General features: G+C 45.4%; 1 protein-coding gene across 5 annotated transcripts in view; it reads right to left on the bottom strand.

Moving 5' to 3' along the window:
* LOC134349764 (arylsulfatase D-like) overlaps positions 1-21,848 on the bottom strand; it is an 85,164-nt gene that overhangs the window by 41,232 nt on the left and 22,084 nt on the right. For all 5 annotated transcript variants that reach the window (XM_063054605.1, XM_063054603.1, XM_063054606.1 and 2 more), the window contains one exon: positions 6,660-6,781. In XM_063054605.1, the coding sequence (XP_062910675.1) occupies positions 6,660-6,781 (122 nt within the window). The remainder of the gene's footprint in view (positions 1-6,659; positions 6,782-21,848) is intronic.

Genomic DNA, 21,848 nt, shown 5'->3' with positions numbered 1-21,848 from the left:
AAGTAGGATGTCGTGCACAATTCTGATTTGATGGAAACAGATGTGAGAAGCAGAGGAACATCTGGAGAAAATTCTGAAATGCCCGGTTCACTGCCACTGCTACTGTGCGATCGAGAATCGCCGAAGGGAAGGCACCAAAATCCCCGGCTTTGCCTGCTGCTGAGGTCGAAACGTTCGGCAGAGATGGTGCTCGGTGCTCAGTGTTGGAGGGCTGATCGGAGCTCGGAGTTTTCGGACGACTCAGAGTCAGACTGTGGTCGGGCATGGCAGGGAGAGTTTTCTTCCTTCTCCCATCTGCGTGAGATGTGGGACTTTCGAGAGACTTTGAACTTTTTTACTGTGCCCATGGCCTGTTCTTCATCAAGTTATGGTATCGTTGCACTGTTGTAACTATGTTATAATTATGTGGTTTTTGTTCGTTTTTCAGTCTTGGTCTGTCCTGTGTTTCTGCGATATCACACCGGAGGAATATTGTATCAATTCATAATGCATGCATTACTAAATGACAATAAAAGAGGACTGTGTGTCCTCATAATCTAATCTAATCTAATCTAACCTAACAGGCAGGTGAGATATAAAAAAAGTTAGAGTGGGGAATAGAGGAGGGGTGGAATTTTGTTCATCGAAAGGAGTAATCAATATTCATACTATCAGGTTGGAGGGTACTCAGATGGAATATAAGGGGGTTGTCCCTTCACCCTGAAGGTGACCTCATCTTAGTACAAGAGAAGGCCATGGATCAACATGTCAGAATAGGAATGGGAATCAGATTTAAAACTTTTGGCCACCAGGAAGTACCATATGTGGCAGATGGTGAGGAGGTGCTCGATGAAGCAGTTCTTCAATTTACAGCAGGTCTCACCAATGTAGAGTTGTTTTATTGTTTGAGATTAAAAGCCAGCAATGGTTTTGGTCCCTTGTCATCCTCTCTTCCTGAGCTCTAGGTCCCTTGACTTCAATGGAACAGAATATGAAGAAGGCAGGATTTTTCACTGACAGCCAAAGTTATATTGCTTGCTTTGCTTTGAGGATCAACAATATATAATTCAAGTTCAAATCTATTGTCATCTGACTGAACATACATACAAACCAAATGAAACAACGTTCCTCCAGACCACGGTGTACCCACAATACATATATCACACAGAGCAGAAAAAACAAAATATTAGCACAAATAAGTTAATAAAATATAATGTAAAATGCATGTGTAAACAGTAAACAGCTCGGTGTCCTGGTGATGAGGCCTCGGTGGTGGCAAAGTATTCATTTGTCTCACAGCCTGAGCGAAGAAGCTGTCACCCAGTCTGTCAGTCTTACTCCTGAAACTCCTGCACCTTCCTCCTGACGGTAGTGGGTCAAGGAGATTGTGGGATGGGTGACAGGGATCCTCAACAATACTTTGGGCCCTTCATCTACAATACTCCTGGTAAATGTCACAAGCTGTGAACACAAAGGATTTGATAACCCTAAATGAAGAAGCAGTTAAATTGTTCCTGTATCTGCAGATGAATTTTCCTGGTGGGTGTGAGTCAATGTTTATTCCTCAACCGCCACTCTCCTCCCTTTTTCTTCAGACATCCTCCTGTGGAGTTGCTGTCATCCCATTCCCTATTGGGGTTATTCATGAAGGTCCTGAACTTCACATCACCGAACAGAGTTGAATCGTTTCTGTTAGAGTAGGGTAGCTGTTGCATATCAGCTAATGCAAGGACTTCACACAGCAGAAACTTGACCTCTTTATCTCTCAGTCTACCTCCCTGTGGCACTTACACTACATTGCTAACCTGCTCGCCACTTTCTCTGTAAATGTAACACTATATTCTCCATCCTGCTATTGCTTTTCCTTTCCTATCATCTTGATGCTCTTACAGTACGTATGTAATGATCTGTCTGGAATCAGATGAAAGAGGGTGGAGAGGAGATCTACCCAAACGTTGCCTGAATTAGAGAGCATGAGTTCAACCCAGATAAGTGTGAAGTGGTTCGTTTTGTTAGGTCAAATATGATGGCAGAATATAGTATTAATGGTAAGACTCTTGGCCGTGTGGGGGATCAGAGGGAGCCCGAGTCCATAGGACACTCAAAGCAGCTGTGCAGGTTGACTGTGGTTAAGAAGGCATACGGTGTATTGGCCTTCATTGATCGTGGAATTGAATTTAGAAGCCGAGAGGTAATGTTGCAGCTATATAGGACCCTGGTCAGACCCCACTTGGAGAACTGTGCTCAGTTCTGGTCGCCTCACTACAGAAAGGATGTGGAAACCATAGAAAGGGTGCAGAGGAGATTTACAAGGATGTTGCCTGGATTGGGGAGCATGCCTTATGAAGGAAGGTTGAGTAAACTAGGCCTTTTCTCCTTAGAGCGACGGAGGATGAGAGGTGACCTGATAGAGGTGTATAAGATGATGAGAGGCATTGATTGTGTGGATAGTCAGAGGCTTTTTCCCAGGGCTGAAATGGCTGCCACGAGAGGGCACAGGTTTAAGGTGCTTGGGAGTAGGTACAGAGATGTCAGGGGTAAGTTTTTTTTTTTTACGCAGAGAGTGGCGAGTACGTGGAATGGGCTGCCGGTGACGGTGGTGGAGGCGGATATGATAGGGTCTTTTAAGAGACTCTTGGACAGGTACATGGAGCTTAGTAAAATAGAGGGCTATGGATAAGCCTAGTAATTTCTAAGGTAGGGACATGCTCGGCGCAACTTTGTGGGCCGAAGGGCCTACATTGTGCTGTAGGTTTTCTATGTTTCTATGTCTTATCATGGAAGGTTAAGTGAGCTAGGGTCTTTCTCTTTGGAAAGGAGGAGGATATGAGATGACTCGATAGAGGTGTACAAAACAATGTGGCATCAATCGAGTGGACAGCCAGAGACTCTTTCCCAGGGTGAAACTGGCTAACGTGAGGGGACATCATTTTAAGGTGATTGGAGGAAAGTACAGGGAGGATGTCAGTGGTAAGATTTTTTCTTGAGCCACAGAGAGTGGTGAGTACACGGGATGGTGATAGAGGCTCTACTTCTTGTCTCCTGGCTCCTTTTCCTGTCTCCATTTCTGTTCACACTGTACACCTCAGACTTCCGGTACAAATCCGCGTTTTGTTCACTTGCAGAAGTTCTCTGATGAGTCTGCGGGTGGTTGGGTTCATCAGAGGTGGGCAGGAGTCAGAGTACAGAGGACCGGTAGATAAGTTTGTGGAGGGGTGCGGGAGGAATCACCCTCTTCTGAATGTGGCCAAAACCAGGGAGATGGTAATTGATTTTAGGAGGAAAGGGACTGTGATGAGTCCTGTATACGTTCTGGGAGAAGAAGTTGCGATGCTGGAGGAGTGCAAGTACTTGGGTGTTCACCATGACGACAGATTTGACTGGAAAACCAACACCAAGGCTGTTTAAAAGAAGGGGATGAGTGGACTCTATTTTCTAAGGAAGCTGAGATCCTTCAATATGTGTAGCAGGATGTTGGAGATCTTTTACCAGTCTGCTACAGCGAGTGCAATCTTAGCAACATAGACAAGCTACAGCACAATACAGGCCCTTTGGGCCACAATGTTACGGCTTTATGTTGGGGAAGCAGCATTGGTGCTGGTGATGCAAAAAGACTAAATAAACTCATCAAGCAGGCTGGATGCATCCTTTGCTACAACCCAGACTTACAAATTAATTAATTACAAATATAAAACACAAAATAATTGATTGCATAAGTATTCACTCCCTTTAATATGGCACACCAAATCATCACTGCTGCAGCCAATTGGTTTTAGAAGTTACATAATTAGTGATCACTGTCTGTTTCTATTGATTGTAGTAAAAATACACCTGCATCTGGAAGGTCCAACTGCTGGTGAGTCAGGATCCTGGCAAATACTACACCATGAAGACAAAAGAATACTCTAAGCAACTCTTCGAAAAGGTTATTGAAAAGCACAAGTCAGGAGATGGATACAAGAAAGTTTCCAAGTCACTGAATAACCCATGGAGTACAGTCAATCATCAAGAAATGGAAAGAATATCGCATAGTAGCTACAAATCTGCCTACAGCAGGTCATCCTCAAAAAGTGAGTGAACGTGCAAGTAGGGGACTAGTGAGGGAGGCCACCAAGAGACCTATGACAACTCTGGAGGAGTTACAAGCTTCAGTGGCTGAGATGGGCGAGACTGTGCGTACAACAACTGTTGCCCAAGTGCTTCACCATTTGCAGCTTTATGGGAGAACGGTAAAGGGAAAGCCACTGTTTGGAAAAAAAAATTCACATGAAATCTCGGCTAGAGTTTCCCAGAAGGCACATGGGAGAACCTGAAGTCAGCTGGAAGAAGGTTCTATTGTCTGATGAAACCGAAATTGAGCTTTTGGACCACCAGACTAAATGCTACGTTTGGCATAAGCTAAACACCACACATCATCAAAAACACAGCATTCTGACCATGAAGCATGGTGGTGGCTGCATCATGCTGTGGGGATGCTTCACTGCAGCAGGCCCTGGAAGGCTTGTGAAGGTAGAGGGCAAAGTGAATGTATCCAGCAAGACAATGACCCGAAGCATAAAGCCAAAGCTACACTGTAATGACTTAAGAACAACAAATTTAATGTCCTGGAGCAGTCAAGTCAGAGTCCAGATCTCAATTCAATTGAGAATTTGTGGCTGGACTTGAAAAGGGCTGTTCACTCATGACTCCAAGCATTCTGAGAGAGTTTGAGCAGTCTTGTAAAGAAGAATGGGGAAAAATTGCAGTGTTCAGATGTGCAAAATTGATAGAGACATAACCACATAGACTCAAAACTGTAATTGCTGCCAAAGGTGCATCTACTAAATACTGACTTGAAGGAGGTGAGTAATTATGCAATTATTTTGTGCTTAATAATTTTAATAAAATTAGACCAATTTGAAGAAATCTGTTTTCACTTTGAGACGAATACACACACACACACAGTATTCATTTCCATAGAAGCTGCCTGATCTGTAGAATTCCTCCAGCGTTTTGTGTGTTACTCTAGAATTCCAGCATCTGTAGATTTTCTTGTGTTTTAAATACAGAGAGTGGAAGGCGCTTGGAATAGGCTGCCAGGATATGAGAGTGGAGTTTTAAGTTTAAGTTCAATATATTGTCATTCGACCGGATACATGTATACTGCCAAATGAAACATTTTTCCACTGGACTAAGGTTCACAATGCAAAGTAATATTGCCACAAATAAATTACACATAATAACTTGAGAGGCTGTTTGGTGGACAGAAGAATATACAGGGGTAAAGGGATATGGATCATACGTGGACAGGAGATTATGTTTGATTCAGTATCATGTTTGGCACAGACGTTGTTTGGTCTTTCCCTGTACATTACCGTTCTGTGCTCTTTCTTGTGTGCCTTATTAACACTTGGGCCATATTGCCTAATTCTGTGCTGCAAAATTTTGAATCCAGTGCTGTAAAACTCTCTGGATATGACAGTGGTGTTCAAGAGGCTGTAACACACAGAAAGATACGGATCATGTACAGGCAGATGATTATTGAGCTTCTCCATGCCTTGTTGCGCATCAGGTGATGACCTTGCAGTTTCTTTAGCATGTGTCTGTTTATATGAAGCTGATTTGCCAGCTCAAAGCTCAACCCAGCACGGATGGGAAGCGTGCAAAAAGCAGCTGGATTCGAACCCGGGACCACTCGCCTCAGATGTCACTATACCACCGGCCAGCTTACAGGCAAAAGGGGCTTCATTTAATCCTGCATCATATTCAATACAGACATTACACTGTTCTTTGCTCTATGCTGTATGAGCAGTTGTGCCAAATGGTCTAATTCTGTGCTATAAAATTTGATGAACTTCCATGTATAATCTTGGTTAAAGGAAACAATCGCTTGCATTGAAGTGGTCACCATCAGTTTTAAAATCAATCGGCTTGGCTCATCTGCGTTCGAGGGAAGCTCTTCAATTCATTAATATAATTCACGTGTAAAAAATACACATAGGAGCCATGTATCTATTTTCTGTCTGTCTGTATCGTATTTTATGTTGCACATTTATTATGGTAATTTGTCACGTGTGTTGGGGGGTGCTAGAAGTAAGTGAGGCAGGTGTAATTATGCGGGCAGTGGAAAAATGATCCCTCTATGGTTCTTGATCTCATTACTGGGGATTCAGTGTCACACGACCCAGTGACTTTGATTTGGCCCACACCTTCATTAACCTGGCCCAACGCCTGCCTTTATTGAGAACTTCCTGCTCCTTACATCCATTTTAAGTTTAGGGTTATGAATATGTTAAGGTTATTACTTATGTTCTGTGTGGGAGGGGTTGATGTTGGACTGTAGGGAATGAGTGCTCAGGTGTGGGGGATGTGGGCCAGCATTAGGGTCAGGGGTTGGGATTAGGGTGGGTTTTTTTTATATAACTTAACTAATATATTGCTCATTTGGTTAATTTAACTTTGCTTATTCCGCTCATTTCACTGTTGCTAAGCTAGTCTTGTTCATTTTTAAATCACTATGTAAGACCGTTAGTCTTTACTGGTTTCTTAATAAATGATCGAAAGTACTACTTTCTTGGACTTGGAACTCAGTTACTTGGAAGTGCGTCATACTGTCTCAGTCTCTCAGCAGTTTCGGTTTGTTTTCTCAAGTAACTGCGACAGAGTGATAAGCAGAAATATTCCTGTACACACAACCTTACCTGAGCGAATAGGGTACCGGCCTGTCATAAAGGCAGCCCTACTGGGTGTGCACAATGGAGCAGCCGCTATATGATGGGTCAGCATTACCCCTTCCTCAGCCAGGCGATCAATATTGGGAGTTCTATTGGAGAGAAACCAGTTGTTATTGGGATGGAGGAACACAACATCACAGTTGACATCAAACAACAGGAATTCTGCAGATGCTGGAAATTCAAGCAACACACATCAAAGTTGCTGGTGAACGCAACAGGCCAGGCAGCATCTGTAGGAAGAGGCGCAGTCGACGTTTCAGGCCGAGACCCTTCGTCAGGACTAACTGAAGGAAGAGTGAGTAAGGGATTTGAAAGTTGGAGGGGGAGGAGGAGATCCAAAATGATAGGGGAAGACAGGAGGGGGAGGGATAGAGCCAAGAGCTGGACAGGTGATAGGCAAAAGGGGATACGAGAGGATCATGGGACAGGAGGTCCGGGAAGAAAGTGGGGGGGGCGGACCCAGAGGATGGGCAAGAGGTAGATTCAGAGGGACAGTGGGAGAAAAAGGAGAGTGAGAGAAAGAATGTGTGCATAAAAATAAGTAACAGATGGGGTACGATGGGGAGGTGGGACCTTAGCGGAAGTTAGAGAAGTCAATGTTCATGCCATCAGGTTGGAGGCTACCCAGACGGAATATAAGGTGTTGTTCCTCCAGCCTGAGTGTGGCTTCATTTTACAGTAGAGGAGGCCACGGATAGACATGTCAGAATGGGAATGGGATGTGGAATTAAAATGTGTGGCCACTGGGAGATCCTGCTTTCTCTAGCGGACAGAGCGTAGATGTTCAGCAAAGCGGTCTCCCAGTCTGCGTCGGGTCTCGCCAATATATAAAAGGCCAATCGGGAGCACCGGACGCAGTATATCACCCCAGTCGACACACAGGTGAAGTGTTGCCTCACCTGGAAGGATTGTTTGGGGCCCTGAATGGTGGTAAGGGAGGAAGTGTAAGGGCATGTGTAGCACTTGTTCCGCTTACACGGATAAGTGCCAGGAGGGAGATCAGTGGGGAGGGATGGGGGGGACGAATGGACAAGGGAGTTGCGTAGGGAGCAATCCCTGCGGAATGCAGGGGGGGGGGAGGGAAAGATGTGCTTAGTGGTGGGATCCCGTTGGAGATGGCGGAAGTTACGGAGAATAATATGTTGGACCCGGAGGCTGGTGGGGTGGTAGGTGAGGACCAGGGGAACCCTATTCCTAGTGGGGTGGTGGGAGGATGGAGTGAGAGCAGATGTACGTGAAATGGGGGAGATGCGTTTAAGAGCAGAGTTGATAGTGGAGGAAGGGAAGCCCCTTTCTTTAAAAAAGGAAGACATCTCCCTCGTCCTAGAATGAAAAGCCTCATCCTGAGAGCAGATGCGGCGGAGACGGAGGAATTGCGAGAAGGGGATGGCGTTTTTGCAAGAGACAGGGTGAGAAGAGGAATAGTCCAGATAGCTGTGAGAGTCAGTAGACTTATAGTAGACATCAGTGGATAAGCTGTCTCCAGAGACAGAGACAGAAAGATCTAGAAAGGGGAGGGAGGTGTCGGAAATGGACCAGGTAAACTTGAAGGCAGGGTGAAAGTTGCAGGCAAAGTTAATAAAGTCAATGAGTTCTGCAGGCGTGCAGGAAGCAGCGCCAATGCAGTCATCGATGTGGCGAAGGAAAAGTGGGGGACAGATACCAGAATAGGCACGGAACATAGATTGTTCCACAAACCCAACAAAAGGGCAGGCATAGCTAGGACCCATAAGGGTGCCCATAGCTACAACTTTAGTTTGGAGGAAGTGGGAGGAGCCAAAGGAGAAATTATTAAGAGTAAGGACTAATTCCACTAGAGGGAGCAGAGTGGTGGTAGAGGGGAACTGATTAGGTCTGGAATCCAAAAAGAAGCGTAGAGCTTTGAGACCTTCCTGATGGGGGATGGAAGTATATAAGGACTGGACATCCATGGTGAAAATAAAGCAGTGGGGGCCAGGGAACTTAAAATCATCGAAAAGTTTAAGAGCGTGAGAAGTGTCACGAACATAGGTCGGAAGGGATTGAACAAGGGGTGATAAAACAGTGTCGAGGTATGCAGAAACGAGTTCGGTGGGGCAGGAGCAAGCTGAGACAATAGGTCGGCCAGGACAGGCAGGTTTGTGGATCTTGGGTAGGAGGTAGAAACGGGAAGTGCGGGGTGTGGGAACTATAAGGTTGGTAGCAGTGGAGGGAGATCACCTGAGCAGATAAAGTCGGTGATGGTGTGGGAGACAATGGCCTGGTGCTCCTTAGTGGGGTCACGATCGAGGGGTAAATAAGAGGAGGTATCCGCGAGTTGTCGCTGTGCCTCGGCAAGGTAGAGGTCAGTATGCCAGACTACAACAGCACCCCCCTTATCGGCGGATTTAATAATAAGGTTAGGATTAGTGCGGAGGGAGTGGAGAGCAGAGCATTCCGAAGGAATGAGGTTGGAATTGGAACATGGTGCGGTGAAGTCGAGACGGTTGATGTCCTGTCGGCAATTAACGATAAAGAGATCCAGAGCAGGCAGAAGACCAGAGCGGGGTGTCCATGAAGAAGTGGAGGGTTGAAGGCGGGAGAAGGGGTCATCGGTGGGGGTGGAAGAGTCCTTGCCGAAGAAGTAGGCTCGGAGACGGAGACGGCGGAAGAAAAGTTCCGCATCATGGCGAACACGGAACTCGTTGAGGTGTGGGCGAAGGGGGACAAACATGAGGCCCTTACTGAGAACAGAGCGTTCTGCCAACGACAATTGAAGGTCAGAGGGGATGGTAAAGACCCGGCACGGATGAGAAGTGGGATCAGAGGGGGGAGGGGGGAGGCTGGGTGTGTCAATGGAGAGGGGAGGGTTGGGGTGAGAGGAAGATGGAGCCTCCGAGGGCCCAGGAGCACAGTTGACATGGTTCTTCCCAATTGTGCAGTGCTTTGAAGATTATTTTCTTTTGTGGGGGGCTGCTTCTAGATAGCGCTATTCAGTGCCTTCCCTCTATACATGGAAGAATCAAGGTAAATTAAAGGACAGCATGGCTGTGAAGTGGTTAACGCATTATTTTACAGCGATAAAGACCACCAATCAGGGTTCAATTCCCACGTCTGCCTGTAAAGAGATTGTACATTCTCCCCAAGATTGCGTGGGTTTCCTCTGGGTGCTCCAGTTTCCCCCTACTTTCCAAAGATGTATGGTTAGGGTTAGTGAGTTGCAGACATATTATATTGGCATCAGATGCGTGACAACTACGTGGTGCGTGGCCAAGTGGTTAAGGCGCTGGACTAGCAATCTGAAGGTCGTGAGTTCGAGCCCCAGCCGAGCCAGCGTGTTATGTCCTTGAGCAAGGCACTTAACCACACAATGCTCCAGTCCACCCAGATGAAAATGGGTACTGGCAAAATGCTGGGGGTTAACTTCGCGATAATGCTAATGTCCTATCCGGGGGGGGGGGGGGGGGGAGTCTCGTACTCTCAGTTGCTTCACGCCATGAAAACCGGCATAAGCACTGGCCTGATGAACCTATAAGGCTCGGGACAGACTTTAACTAACTAACTGAGATGCGTGAGAACACTCGTGGGCTGCCCAGCACAAGGCTTGCTGATTTGATTTGACACAAACAATATATTTCTTTGTATGTTTTGTTATACATGTGACAAATAAAGCTAATCTTTAAAAAATATGTAAATGTTAAGAACACAATAACTGAGCTTTGCAACATTGATTTTGCTTGTTGCGTATTTAACATTTCAGTAACATTTGAGTGGTCTTGTAAGTATGTTGTTGATTAGGTAATCTTGTTCATTTACTATGGGTTATATGTAAAACATCCTTGAATAGCATCCATCATTATGTCACCACATGATACGTGCAAACCTTGCTGAAAGCAAAACACATAGTTAGACTCATATTCTCGGCTCCATCTTTTTCTTGCAATTCATTTAAATTTTTAATGTTACAAAACTTAACAGGAATTTGCAGGCTGACAATTGCATTTCCAACTGCATGAAAACTCCTCCCTCCACATTCTGTAGCGAATTGTGGACACAGCTCAGCACATCATGGGAACCAGTCTCCCCTCTATGGACTCTGTCTGTACCTTCCACTGCCTCAGTAAAGCAGCAGAGGTAATCAAAGACCCCAGCTGTCCCAGACATTCTCTCTTCCATCCTCTGCCAAAGATACCAATCAGTCTGAAGAACAGCTTCTCTCCTGCTGTTACAAGACTATTGAGAGGCTCCCTGGTAAGATACAATGGATTCTTGATCTCCTAAGCTTCCTCGTTATAATCTTGCACGTGATTGTCTACCTGCACTGCACTTTCTCTGTAACTGTTGCACTTTATTTAGCATTCTTTTATTGTTTTACCTTGTACGTCCTCAATGCACTGTGTAAAGATTTGATCTATATGAACAGTATGCATACAGCTCCAAGTCCGAGTCTACTGGAGGCCAGTCCTGCAGTTAAAGGACAGTGTCTGTGCGTGATAGGGAGGGAGGAACAGAGAGCTTGTTCTGCTAAACACAAAATAATCTGCAGATGCTGGGATCAAAGCAACACTCACAGCACACTGGAGGAACTCAGCAGGTCGGGCAGCATCAGTGGAAACGATGAGTCGATGTTTTGGGCCGGAACCCTCCGTCAGGACTGAAGAAAGAAGGAGGGGGAAGGATTTGAAGAATGCTAGTACGTTCAGTTGAAAAACCAGTAATTCGAAAGACAAAGGGGTGGTGGAGGGGAAGCAGGGACGTCATAGGCAGGAAAACAATGGGTAGTAGAAGAAGAAGGAGGCGGAAAAACCTCTTCCCACCCTGCCAGATGCAAAAATGCCATTCCCTATTCCCAGTTTCTCCGTCTCCACCGCATCCGCTCCCAGGATGAGGCTTTCCGTTCCAGGACATCTCAAATGTCCTCTTTCTTTAAGGATCATGGTTTCCCTTCTACCGTCATCAATGATGCCCTCACCTGCATCTCCTCCATTTCCCGCACTTCGTCCCTCACCCCATCCTCCCGCCACCACAACAGGGACAGAGTCCCCTTGTCCTCACCTACCACCCCACCAGCCCCCGAATCCAGCACATTATCCTCCGCAACTTCCGCCACCTTCAACGGGACCCCACCACTAAGCACATCTTTCCCTCTCCACCCCTCTCCGTTTTCCGCAGGGAGCGGTCCCTCCGCGACTCCCTTATCTGCACGACCATCCCCATGGATCTCCCACTCGGCACTTATCCCTGTAAGCGTAAGTGCTACACCTATCCCTACACCTCCCCTCTTGCCACCATTCAGGGCCCCAAACAGTCCTTCCAGGTGAGGCAACACTTCACTTGTGAGTCTGTTGGGGTCATCTATTGCATCCGGTGCTCCCGGTGCGGCCTCCTCTACATTGGTGAAACCCGACGCAGATTGGGGGACCGCTTCGTCGATCACCTCCGCTCCGTCCGCCACAACAGACAGGATCTCCTGGTAACCACCCACTTCAACTCTGCTTCCCACTCCCATTCAGATATGTCCATACATGGCCTCCTCTACTGCCATGATGAGGCTAAACTCAGGTTGGAGGAGCAACACCTCATATACCGTCTAGGTAGTCTCCAGCCCCTTGGTATGAACATAGAATTCTCCAACTTCCGGTAATTCCCTCCCCCTCCCTTTCTCTATCCCTATGTCACTCTGCCCCCTCCCCCAGCTACCTATCACCTCCCTCAAGGTTCCGCCTCCTCCTTCTTCTTCTACTACCCATTGTTTTCCTGCCTATGACATCCCTGCTTCCCCTCCCCCACCCCTTTGTCTTTCAAATTACTGGTTTTTCAACTGAACGTACTAGCATTCTTCAAATCCTTCCCCCTCATTCTTTATTCAGTCCTGACAAAGGGTTCCGGCCCGAAACGTCGACTCATCATTTCCACTGATGCTGCCCGACCTGCTGAGTTCCTCCAGCGTGCTGTGAGTGAGCTTGTTTTGTTGTTGTTGTTTCATTGCTTATTGTGTTCTGTTTTGTTCTGCCGAGCACGGTGCGCATGCAATGCTGACGCCGAAATGTGCGCCGCCACTTGCGGACTGCCTCCAGCACGTCCTCGGGTGTGTTGGTCGTTGACTCAGGAGCATTTCACTATACACTCAGTGGCCACATTATTAGGTACAGGAGTGGAACATGGTGTGGTTTTCTTCTGCTGTCAATCATGCGCTTCAAAGTTCAACATCTTGTTTGTTCAGAGATGACCTTCTGGACACCACTGACTCTGTGCTGTACTATGGGACTCTCTTTGTAGACTTCATTTCAGAACACCATTTGCTTGTGGTTATTGCTTGCGTGATTTTTTTTCCATCTGCACATTGGGTGTTTGACAGTTTTTTTTTTAAATGGTTCTTTTGGGTTTCTTTCTTCTTTGGCTGCCTGTTACAGACATCTCACCTCTCCCGGAAGTTCCAGGAGTCTCCCGCATATCGATAGTGGCTTCCTGACGCCCGCAAATTATATACAATATCCCGGAATTTGATTTTTTTGAGAAAGAGAGGGAGAGGGAGAGCGAGCATCTTGATTGCTCTCTCTTCGTGCTAAGCGTGGTCCCCAACCACCGGGCCGCGAGGAAATGATATGATATGGCTATATGAAACGATGTGAGTCAGCTGCACCTTTCCTCATTCCCTGTCATGCCCACCGTTGAACTTGAATGCACGCGAGGTCATCCTTGTCAATGCTGAAAGAAGATCAACTCCTCAAGCTTACAAATGACGGTGGGCTGAAAAGTATGTTTGACATAACATCTCTGCTGGCATTCTGGATCAAAGTCAAGGCTGAATATCCTGAGATAGCCACGAAAGCACTGAAAACATTGCTTCCATTTCCAACATATCTCTGCGAAGCAGTGTATTCTGCAATGAATGCAACGAAAACTAAACTGCGGAATAGACTGGACATAAGGAACCCCCTTCGAGTATCGCTGTCTCCCATCACCCCTCGATAGGACCGTCTTGTTGCAGGGAAACAAACCCAGGACTCCCACTGATTCAGCGATATTGGTGTTTTGCAAAGATTTTATATGTTCATACGAGGAAAATATGCGCTGTGTGTTTAACATCCAAACGTTACTTAAAATGTTATGATGCTATTGACTTATAATTGAATTATCACTATATTCATGTGAGGAAAATACGTGCTGAGTGTTTAATATTAGATTCATTAGGTAAACTCTTTTAGAAACGAAATTGAGTGTATAAGTGACTTAACACCAATATTCCAGTTGTGATTAACACCCCCACCCCCGGTCAGCCGGTCCGCAAGAATATTGTCAATATTTAACCGGTCTGCGGTGCAGAAAAGGTTGGGGACCCCTGCTAAGTAGACCTATCAGTTTTCTCTGTGGGCGGGCTTTACAGTCGACCTCAAAAATAATGGGAGTGTTGCTCGCTGCACTGTTTGCAACAGTGACTTTTCTATTGCCCATAGTGGGTTAAAATGTAAAAGACATATTGTGATGAGTTTAACAGGTGTCACTCATTCATTAGCATAGCTAACATTATTTAAACTAGCTGGCTAGCTGCTAAGGAGTTACTCTATTGATGTCCTACGTGATGAGGCTAAACTCCCTGTAAAGTTGTAATAGAATAAACATGATAATATAAGTACATATTTCAATGTCACATTTTCTGCATATACCCAACTTGGTTTACAGATCAGACAAAATCACTAAGCAAAGTATTACCTACACCCTTGGAGGTCAACCGGGGGAGGGGGGGGGGAATATAGGGTTGTAGGGGGCAGGGGTGCTACCTCCCTGAAATGAGTTTTTGCAGGGTGGGATGTCTGCTGTTGGGAGACCAACCTCAAGGTTGGATAATGTATACATTCTTTGATAATAAATGTACTTTGAACTTTAGTCTGAGCAACAACTGAACCTCTTGACCATGTCTGTGTGTGATTTTGCACTGAGGTGCTGCCACATGATTAGCTGATTAGACATTTGTATTAATGAGCAGGAGTACTTAATGAAGTGATTGCTGAGTGTATGTTTCTATGTACACATGATAAATTAACATAACTCTTGACTCTCGAATCCTGCAAGAGAAGTTTTTCACTGTACCTTGTAAATGTGACAAAATTAAACCTATTCCAACTCTAGCCCTCTTTTTTGAGCATTTTAGTTGATGAACCAAATCTCCTCAAACTCCGAAAGAAAGAGAACCAATGTCTTGTCTTCTTTATAGCTGCATCACTATCATCTGCAAAGTTGGCCACAAAGCCATCAATTCCAACATTCAAAGCATTGACATATAACATAAAAAGAAGTGGTCCCAACACTGACCCCTGCGTTACACCACTAGTCACTGGCAGCCAACCAGAAAAGGCTCCTTTTATTCCCACTCTTTGCCTCCCACCAATTATCCATTGCTTCATCCATGCTAGCATCTTTCCTGTAATACCATGGGCTCTTAACTTGTTAAGCAGCCTCATGTGTGGCACCTTGTCAAAGGCCTTCTGAAAATCCAAGTACACAACATCAACCAATTCTCCTTTGTCTATCCTATTCATTATTTCTTCAAAGAATTCCAATAGATTTGTCAGGCAAGATTTTCCCTTAAGGAAGCCTATTTTACCACATGCCTCAAAGCACCCAGAGAACTCATCCTGCGGAGGAAAGCATGTGAGTTAAAGATTTTGATGGACAAAGGGTTAATATCGGGTTTTGAATATGGAAACCAGTTCGTAATTTAGTTTGTGAGAGACATGACCTTGATTTTTAGCAGAGACAAGTCTTAGAATAAACACTTGCAGTTGCTTATCTTGTAAGAATTAGCCTTAAGGATATGAGATAAACTGTCTACTAATAGAAAGTTGTGCATAGGACTGAATTTTAAATTTTTGGCTGTTGCTGTGGGTGTGGCTTATCTTTAGAGAACTGCATGTGAATCGAGTTTATCTTCTGTAATTCACAAGGGAATCCAACAGCCTTTGCTCTTTGATCGATTTGTACCTGCATAAAAGGAGCTGTGCTCTCTATTATTTGGAGTTCGAAACCCATTGTTAGCAGTTCCACTCCCCACAATATCATGACTAAAGCTCTCTTTACTTTGAAGTCCACGTCTAATTTACTTGTGATCAACTTTAATTGAATTTTCCTAACAATTTGGTGCCTGAACAGGGACCCCTTCTATACGAGATCCAGCAACCTGTTACACTGTGAGTTACCGTGAGCTTGAGAAGTGGGATCAGTGAACAAGATCCAGAGACAAGGAGATTTGTGAGTTACGCTTGGGAAGGTTTCATGTGTAATGTTTCACCATGAGCTGCTGTGAGTCTCCAGAGAGGAGTGGGGGGAGGGGTGTGAAACAACACCAGTAGGACAAAACCAGTGCAGACAAGGGGCTGGGTCCCACCCGGCCAGTGACCATCTCTGAGCTCCTGGAAAGGGGCAAGACTGTAGATGGAAGACTGGGTCCGAGACCTTAAGACATAGGAGCAGAATTAGGCCAGTTCGCCCATTGAGTCTGCTCAGCCATTCCATCACGGCTAATCCCGGATCCCACTCAACCCCATACACCTGCCTTCTCGCCACAACCTTTGATGACCAATCAGGAATCAATTTCTGTCTTAAACGTACATGCAAACTTGGCCTCCACTGCAGTCTGTAGTAGAGCATTCCACAGATTTACTACTCTCTGGCTAAAAAAAAATTCCTCCTTACCTCTGTTCTAAAGGGTCACCCCTCAATACTGAGGCTGTGCGCTCTAGTTCTGGATACACCACCATAGGAAACATCCTCTCCACATCTACCCTATTCAGTGCTTTCAACTTTCAGTAGGTTTCAATGAGATCACTCACACATTCTTCTAAATTCCAGTGAGTACAGGCCCGGAGCTGTCAAACGCTCCTAATACGTTAACCCCTTCTTTCCCAGAATCATCCTCATGAGCCTCCTCTGAACCCTCTCCAATGACAACACATACTTTCTGAGATATGGGGCCCAAAACTGTTGACAATACTCCAAGTGTGACCTGACTAGTGTCTTTTAAAGGCTCAGCATTATCTCCTTGCTTTTATATTCTATTCTACTTGAAATAAATGCCAAAGTTGTGTTGCCTTTCTTAACCACAGACGCAACCTGTAAATTAACCTTCAGGGGGTCTTGCACAAGGATTCCTAAGTCCCTCTGCACCTTTGATGTTTGATTCTTCTCCCCATTTAAATAACAGTCTGCACTATTGTTTCTTTTACCAAAATGCATTATTATACATTTCCCAATGCTGTATTCCATCTGCAACTTTTCTGCCCATTCTTACAATTTGCATAAGTTCTGCTGCAATTGCATTGCTTCCTCAGCACTACCTACCCCTCCACCTATCTTTGTATCGTCCGCAAACTTTGCCACAAAGCCATCAATTCCATTATCCAGATCACTGACAAACAATGTGAAAAGTAGCAGTCCCAATACTGACCCCTGAGGAACACAACCACTCAATGGCAGCCAACCAGAAAAGGCCCTTTTCATTCCCACTAGCTGCCTCCAGCCTGTCAGCCATTCCGCTTTCCATGCCAATTTCTTTCCTGTAATGCCAACGGATTTTATTTTGTTAAGCAGCCTCATGTGTGGCACCTTATCTAACACCTTCTGAAAATCCAAGTAACTGACATCCACTGCTTGTCCTTTGTCCACCCTGCTTGTTACTTCCTCGAACTCAAACAAATTTGTCAGACAAGATTACCCTTTTCAGAAACCATGCTGACTTTGACTTATTTTATCATTAGTTTCCATGTACCTTGAAACCTCATCCTTAATAATAGACTCCAACACTTCCCCAACCACTGAGGTTAGGCTAACCGGCCTATAATTTCCTTTCCTTTGCCTTCCTCCCTTCTTAGAGTGGAGCGACATTTGCATTCTTCAATTCCTCCGGGACCATGCATAATCAAGTGATTCTTGAAAGATCATGGCCAATGCATCCATTATCTCTTCAGCAACCTCTCTCAGGACTCTGGGATGTAGTCTATCTGGCGCAGGTGACTTATCCACCTTAAGACCTTTCAGTTTGCCTAGCATTTCTTTTCTTTGTAATACCAATGGCACTCACTGCTGCTCCCTGACACTCACGGATCTCTGGCACACTGCTAGTGTCTTCCATAGTGAAGACAGGTGCAAAGTACCCATTAAGTTCATCCGCCATTCAATCGATCAACAGAGGCTCCGATTAATACACATACTGAGAAAAGGGTAAAGCAGTGCAAGAAGTCTAAGCAACTTCTGGGTGAGTCCCAGTGCCTCTGGGCTCCCCTGTGGACAAGGTATGGCCGGAAACAGGAGATGGGAGGTGTGTGATTACTTTTCCTATTAATTTATATGGTTGAGCCAGAGAGACTGGCCATATGAAGGCTCTTTTCATCAAACAAAATTTGTTACTGTAAAGGTGAGGCCAAAGGAGGGGATGGAGAACTGAACTGGGATGTGGTGTTTCAGTAAATGGGAAGAAGGGGCCAAAATGCACCAAACCAAAACCTAAACCTAAGATGGAGGAGGCAAAATACAAGAATGGAAATAGATCCTCCTCACCATCCCATTCTTTCTCCCCCCTCTCCCCTGAAATTCTAGATGATGGGCTGCCAGAAGATCCCATTGTGGAAATAGCAACGTTTGACACAGCCACTGCATCACATAGAGCCCAGCAGCTGCGACGACAAATATGATTGTCTCAGTCCTATTCCGGGAACCAGCTTCCCTCATATGAACAGGCTTCCCCATCCTGTGCGTCGAGCGCAGGGGATCCTTCTGGTTCCATGGAATGGGAATAGTCATCATCTGTGGACATTGCGCGGGTGTAGGGATGCAAACATGGTCTCAGACCGGGAGAGTACAGTCTTTGGAGCAGGTAGCAGGACCTAGCGATAGCCTTAGGGAAAGTGATAATACCACTCATAGGCAGGTACCCCAAATAATGGTAGGAGAAATATTGATCCTCAAACCCCGGACCCCTGCAGATATTAGGAATGTGATCAGAGATGCCCCTAACTCTATTAGGAAACCTATTGCATTCCACGGCTAGTTAATACACACTTGTGAATTTTTTAACCCTTTACCCGGAAGTGTGCTGTGTCTCCTGCTGGTCGCCTCAGGCAGCGCCAGGACAACCCTCAAACAATAACACACTGTACCCACGGGAACATATGGTGATTGGGTCCTGAATGCAGATGGAGGTGAAGGCAACAGTATGCTGACAGACATGGTTAGAACATGGTTAGCCAAAGGGACAATCCTAGCAGGGTGATCTTGGGAAGGTCACAAGATGCCAACAGAAAATGGTTGAGCCCGTAATATAGTTCATCGCCCGGTTTAAAGATGCACGGGAAAATAGTGCGGGAGTACAATTGGAACAGAATGGCCCTTTTATAGTGCAAACCTCTTAAATTATTTGTGGCCCAAAGTAGCACAGTCACTCAAATTGCTGATGGAAGTCAGAAAAGTCGTGGCTCATGACAGACGGCATTATAATCTGTGCTTTAAGAGCCAAATATTTTTTAGTCCTGAAGGGATAGCCGCCAAAATAGAGCCATAACTTTCTCAGATAAATTATTTCCTGGAATGAGAGCACTCTGTACCTCATGTATTCCTGTACCTCACCCCCCAAACAAACCCAAAGATCTGAGTCCAAGGGTAAAACGGTTAAAAGAGCTAATTCAGGGCACCCTTCTGATTGGCGTGACCTACTTTGGTCCCGATCCTGGAGTGATAGTGACAAATCCTTTTAAGACTCTCCCTATTAGGATCCCTTGTCATTTTTAGACAGAAAAGCCCGTCCGCTTCTCCTCAGTAAGACCCTCCACTTCGACTCAAAGAAGTGAACCCGTCCTTGTGGGCATTGCACAATATTGCCAATCCCAAAACAGGGCAGGGCAGATGTATAAGACTCACGGACTGCCCAACCAGACAGTACAGACTGTTTTCCTAGCTGTACCGGACACAAATGTCATTTTGGCTTCTATACCATCTGCATCTCGGTGGTACATGGTGATTAACTTCTGCTCTGCCTTCTTCTCAGTCGCTCTGCACAAAGACAGTCAATACCTGTTTGCCTTTATGTATGATGGACAACAATATTCCTGGATGAGGTTGCCTCAGCGTTACACTGAGAGGCTAACAGTATATGCAGTTGCTGTAAGAGGCAATTTGAATACATTACTGTTGCCTCGCATTAGTGTCATTTTACAATTGACTAGTGTAATTTTACAAGACACTGGCAGATTGCCAGAAGGACCCTGTAGTGCTGTTAAACTACTTGGCAGTCCACGGACATCCAGCCCCATTACCTGTAACTGTTCTGCCAAACTACTGTCACCTATTTGGGCTATGTTCCGCAGATCCACTGGAGCCCAGGTATGAAACAGGCATGAGACTCTGAAGAAGGAACCAGCCTTGGGCATACCTGACTACTCTAAATCCTTCCAGTTATATACAAAAGAGAAGGAGGGATTTGCGAGCACCGTGCTGGCTCAGGAACACAGTGGCTTGAAAAGAGCAGTGGCATATTTTTGCACAATTACCACCTGCAGTGCATAGTCTGCTGGCTGCCTACAAGCTTGGTGGCAAAGGCAGTGCTGGGTGAAAAGGCAGCGCCTATAATATTGAACCATCCCTGCACAGTATTGACTCCTCACACAGCAATGCTACTCCTCAATTCAGTGGCCACACCACACTTATTAGAACAGAACAGATAACCAATGTCCTGCACCTTTGAATTTCTCCCAGAAACTACAGCCACTGCTGTTCTGCCATCATCCCTGCTTGTGTCCCCTTTCAATCAACTTTGGCCAGCTCCTCTCCCGTGCCTCTGTAATTCCCTTTGCTCCACTGTAATACCAATACATCTGACTTTAGCTTCTCCCTCTCAAATTGCAGGGTGAATTCTATCATATTATGATCACTGTCTCCTAAAGGTGCCTTTATCTTAAGCTCCCTAATCAAATCTGGTTCATTACACAACACCCAATCCAGAATCGTCTTTCCCCAGGTGGTTTCAACTACAAGTTGCTCTAAAAAGTCACCTTGTAGGCATCCCACAAACTCTCTCTCAGATTCCAGCACCAACATGATTTTCCCAATCTATCTGCTTATTGGAATTCCTCCTGACTATCTTAACATTGCCCTTTTGACATGCGTTTTCTATTTCCCATTGTAATTTGTAGCCCATATCCTGGCTATTGTTAGGAGGCCTGTATATAACTCCCATCAGGGTCTTTTTACCCTTGCAGTTACTTAGCTCTATCCACCGTATTATACATCTTCTGATCCTATGTCACCTCTTACTAAGGATTTGATTTCTTTTTTTTTAAACCAAAAGAGCCACCCCATACTCTCTGCCTACCTGTCTGTCCATTTGATATAATGTGTAGCCTTGGATGTTAAGCTCCGAACTATGTTGTTCTTTCAGCCACTGCTCAGTGACGCTCACAATGTCAATGTCTAACTACACTACAAAATCATCTATATAATCATATAACCATATAACAATTTCAGCACGGAAACAGGCCATCTCGGCCCTTCTAGTCCGTGCCGAACTCTTACTCTCACCTAGTTCCACCAACCTGCACTCACCCAATAACCCATAATCTACTTTACTCTGTATGCTGTGTGCATTCAAATATACATCTTGCACCTTGTATTCATCACTCTTTTCGATTTTGCCCCCATGTTATACTTGAACTCATCCCACCTAATGCAATTTTGTCTTATCATCTGCCTGTCCTTCCTCAGTTTCATATCACACTACATCTAGTGGTGCACCAACTGCACCATCCTCAGCTCCAACAGCCTTGTTCCCATCCCCTTGCCAATTTAGTTTAAATCCTCCCCAAAAGATCTACCAAACCTGTCTGCAAGGATATGGGACCCCTTTGGGTTCAGGTGAAAACCTTCCCTTTTGTACAGTTCTCACCTTCTCCAATGGCCATTTGCCAAATCACCCTAATCTTACCCTCACTGGCAAGCATGAGGTCCTGCTTTTCAGCTTTCTACTTAGCTCCTTAAATTCTCTCTTCAATGCCTCCTCCCTATGTCATTGGTGCCAATATAGAACATAGAACAGTACAGGCCCTTTGGCCCACAATGTTATGCTGACCCTCAAACCCTGCCTCCCATATAACCCCCCACCTTAAATTCCTCCATATACCTGTCTAGTAGTCTCTTAAACTTCACTAGTGTATC

Source organism: Mobula hypostoma, chromosome 7, assembly GCF_963921235.1.
Source record: "Mobula hypostoma chromosome 7, sMobHyp1.1, whole genome shotgun sequence".
In the NCBI taxonomy this organism is placed as follows: Eukaryota; Metazoa; Chordata; class Chondrichthyes; order Myliobatiformes; family Myliobatidae; genus Mobula; species Mobula hypostoma.
The sequence above is the reverse complement of the archived record's forward strand: the minus strand, read 5'-3'. Positions and strand labels throughout refer to the sequence as shown.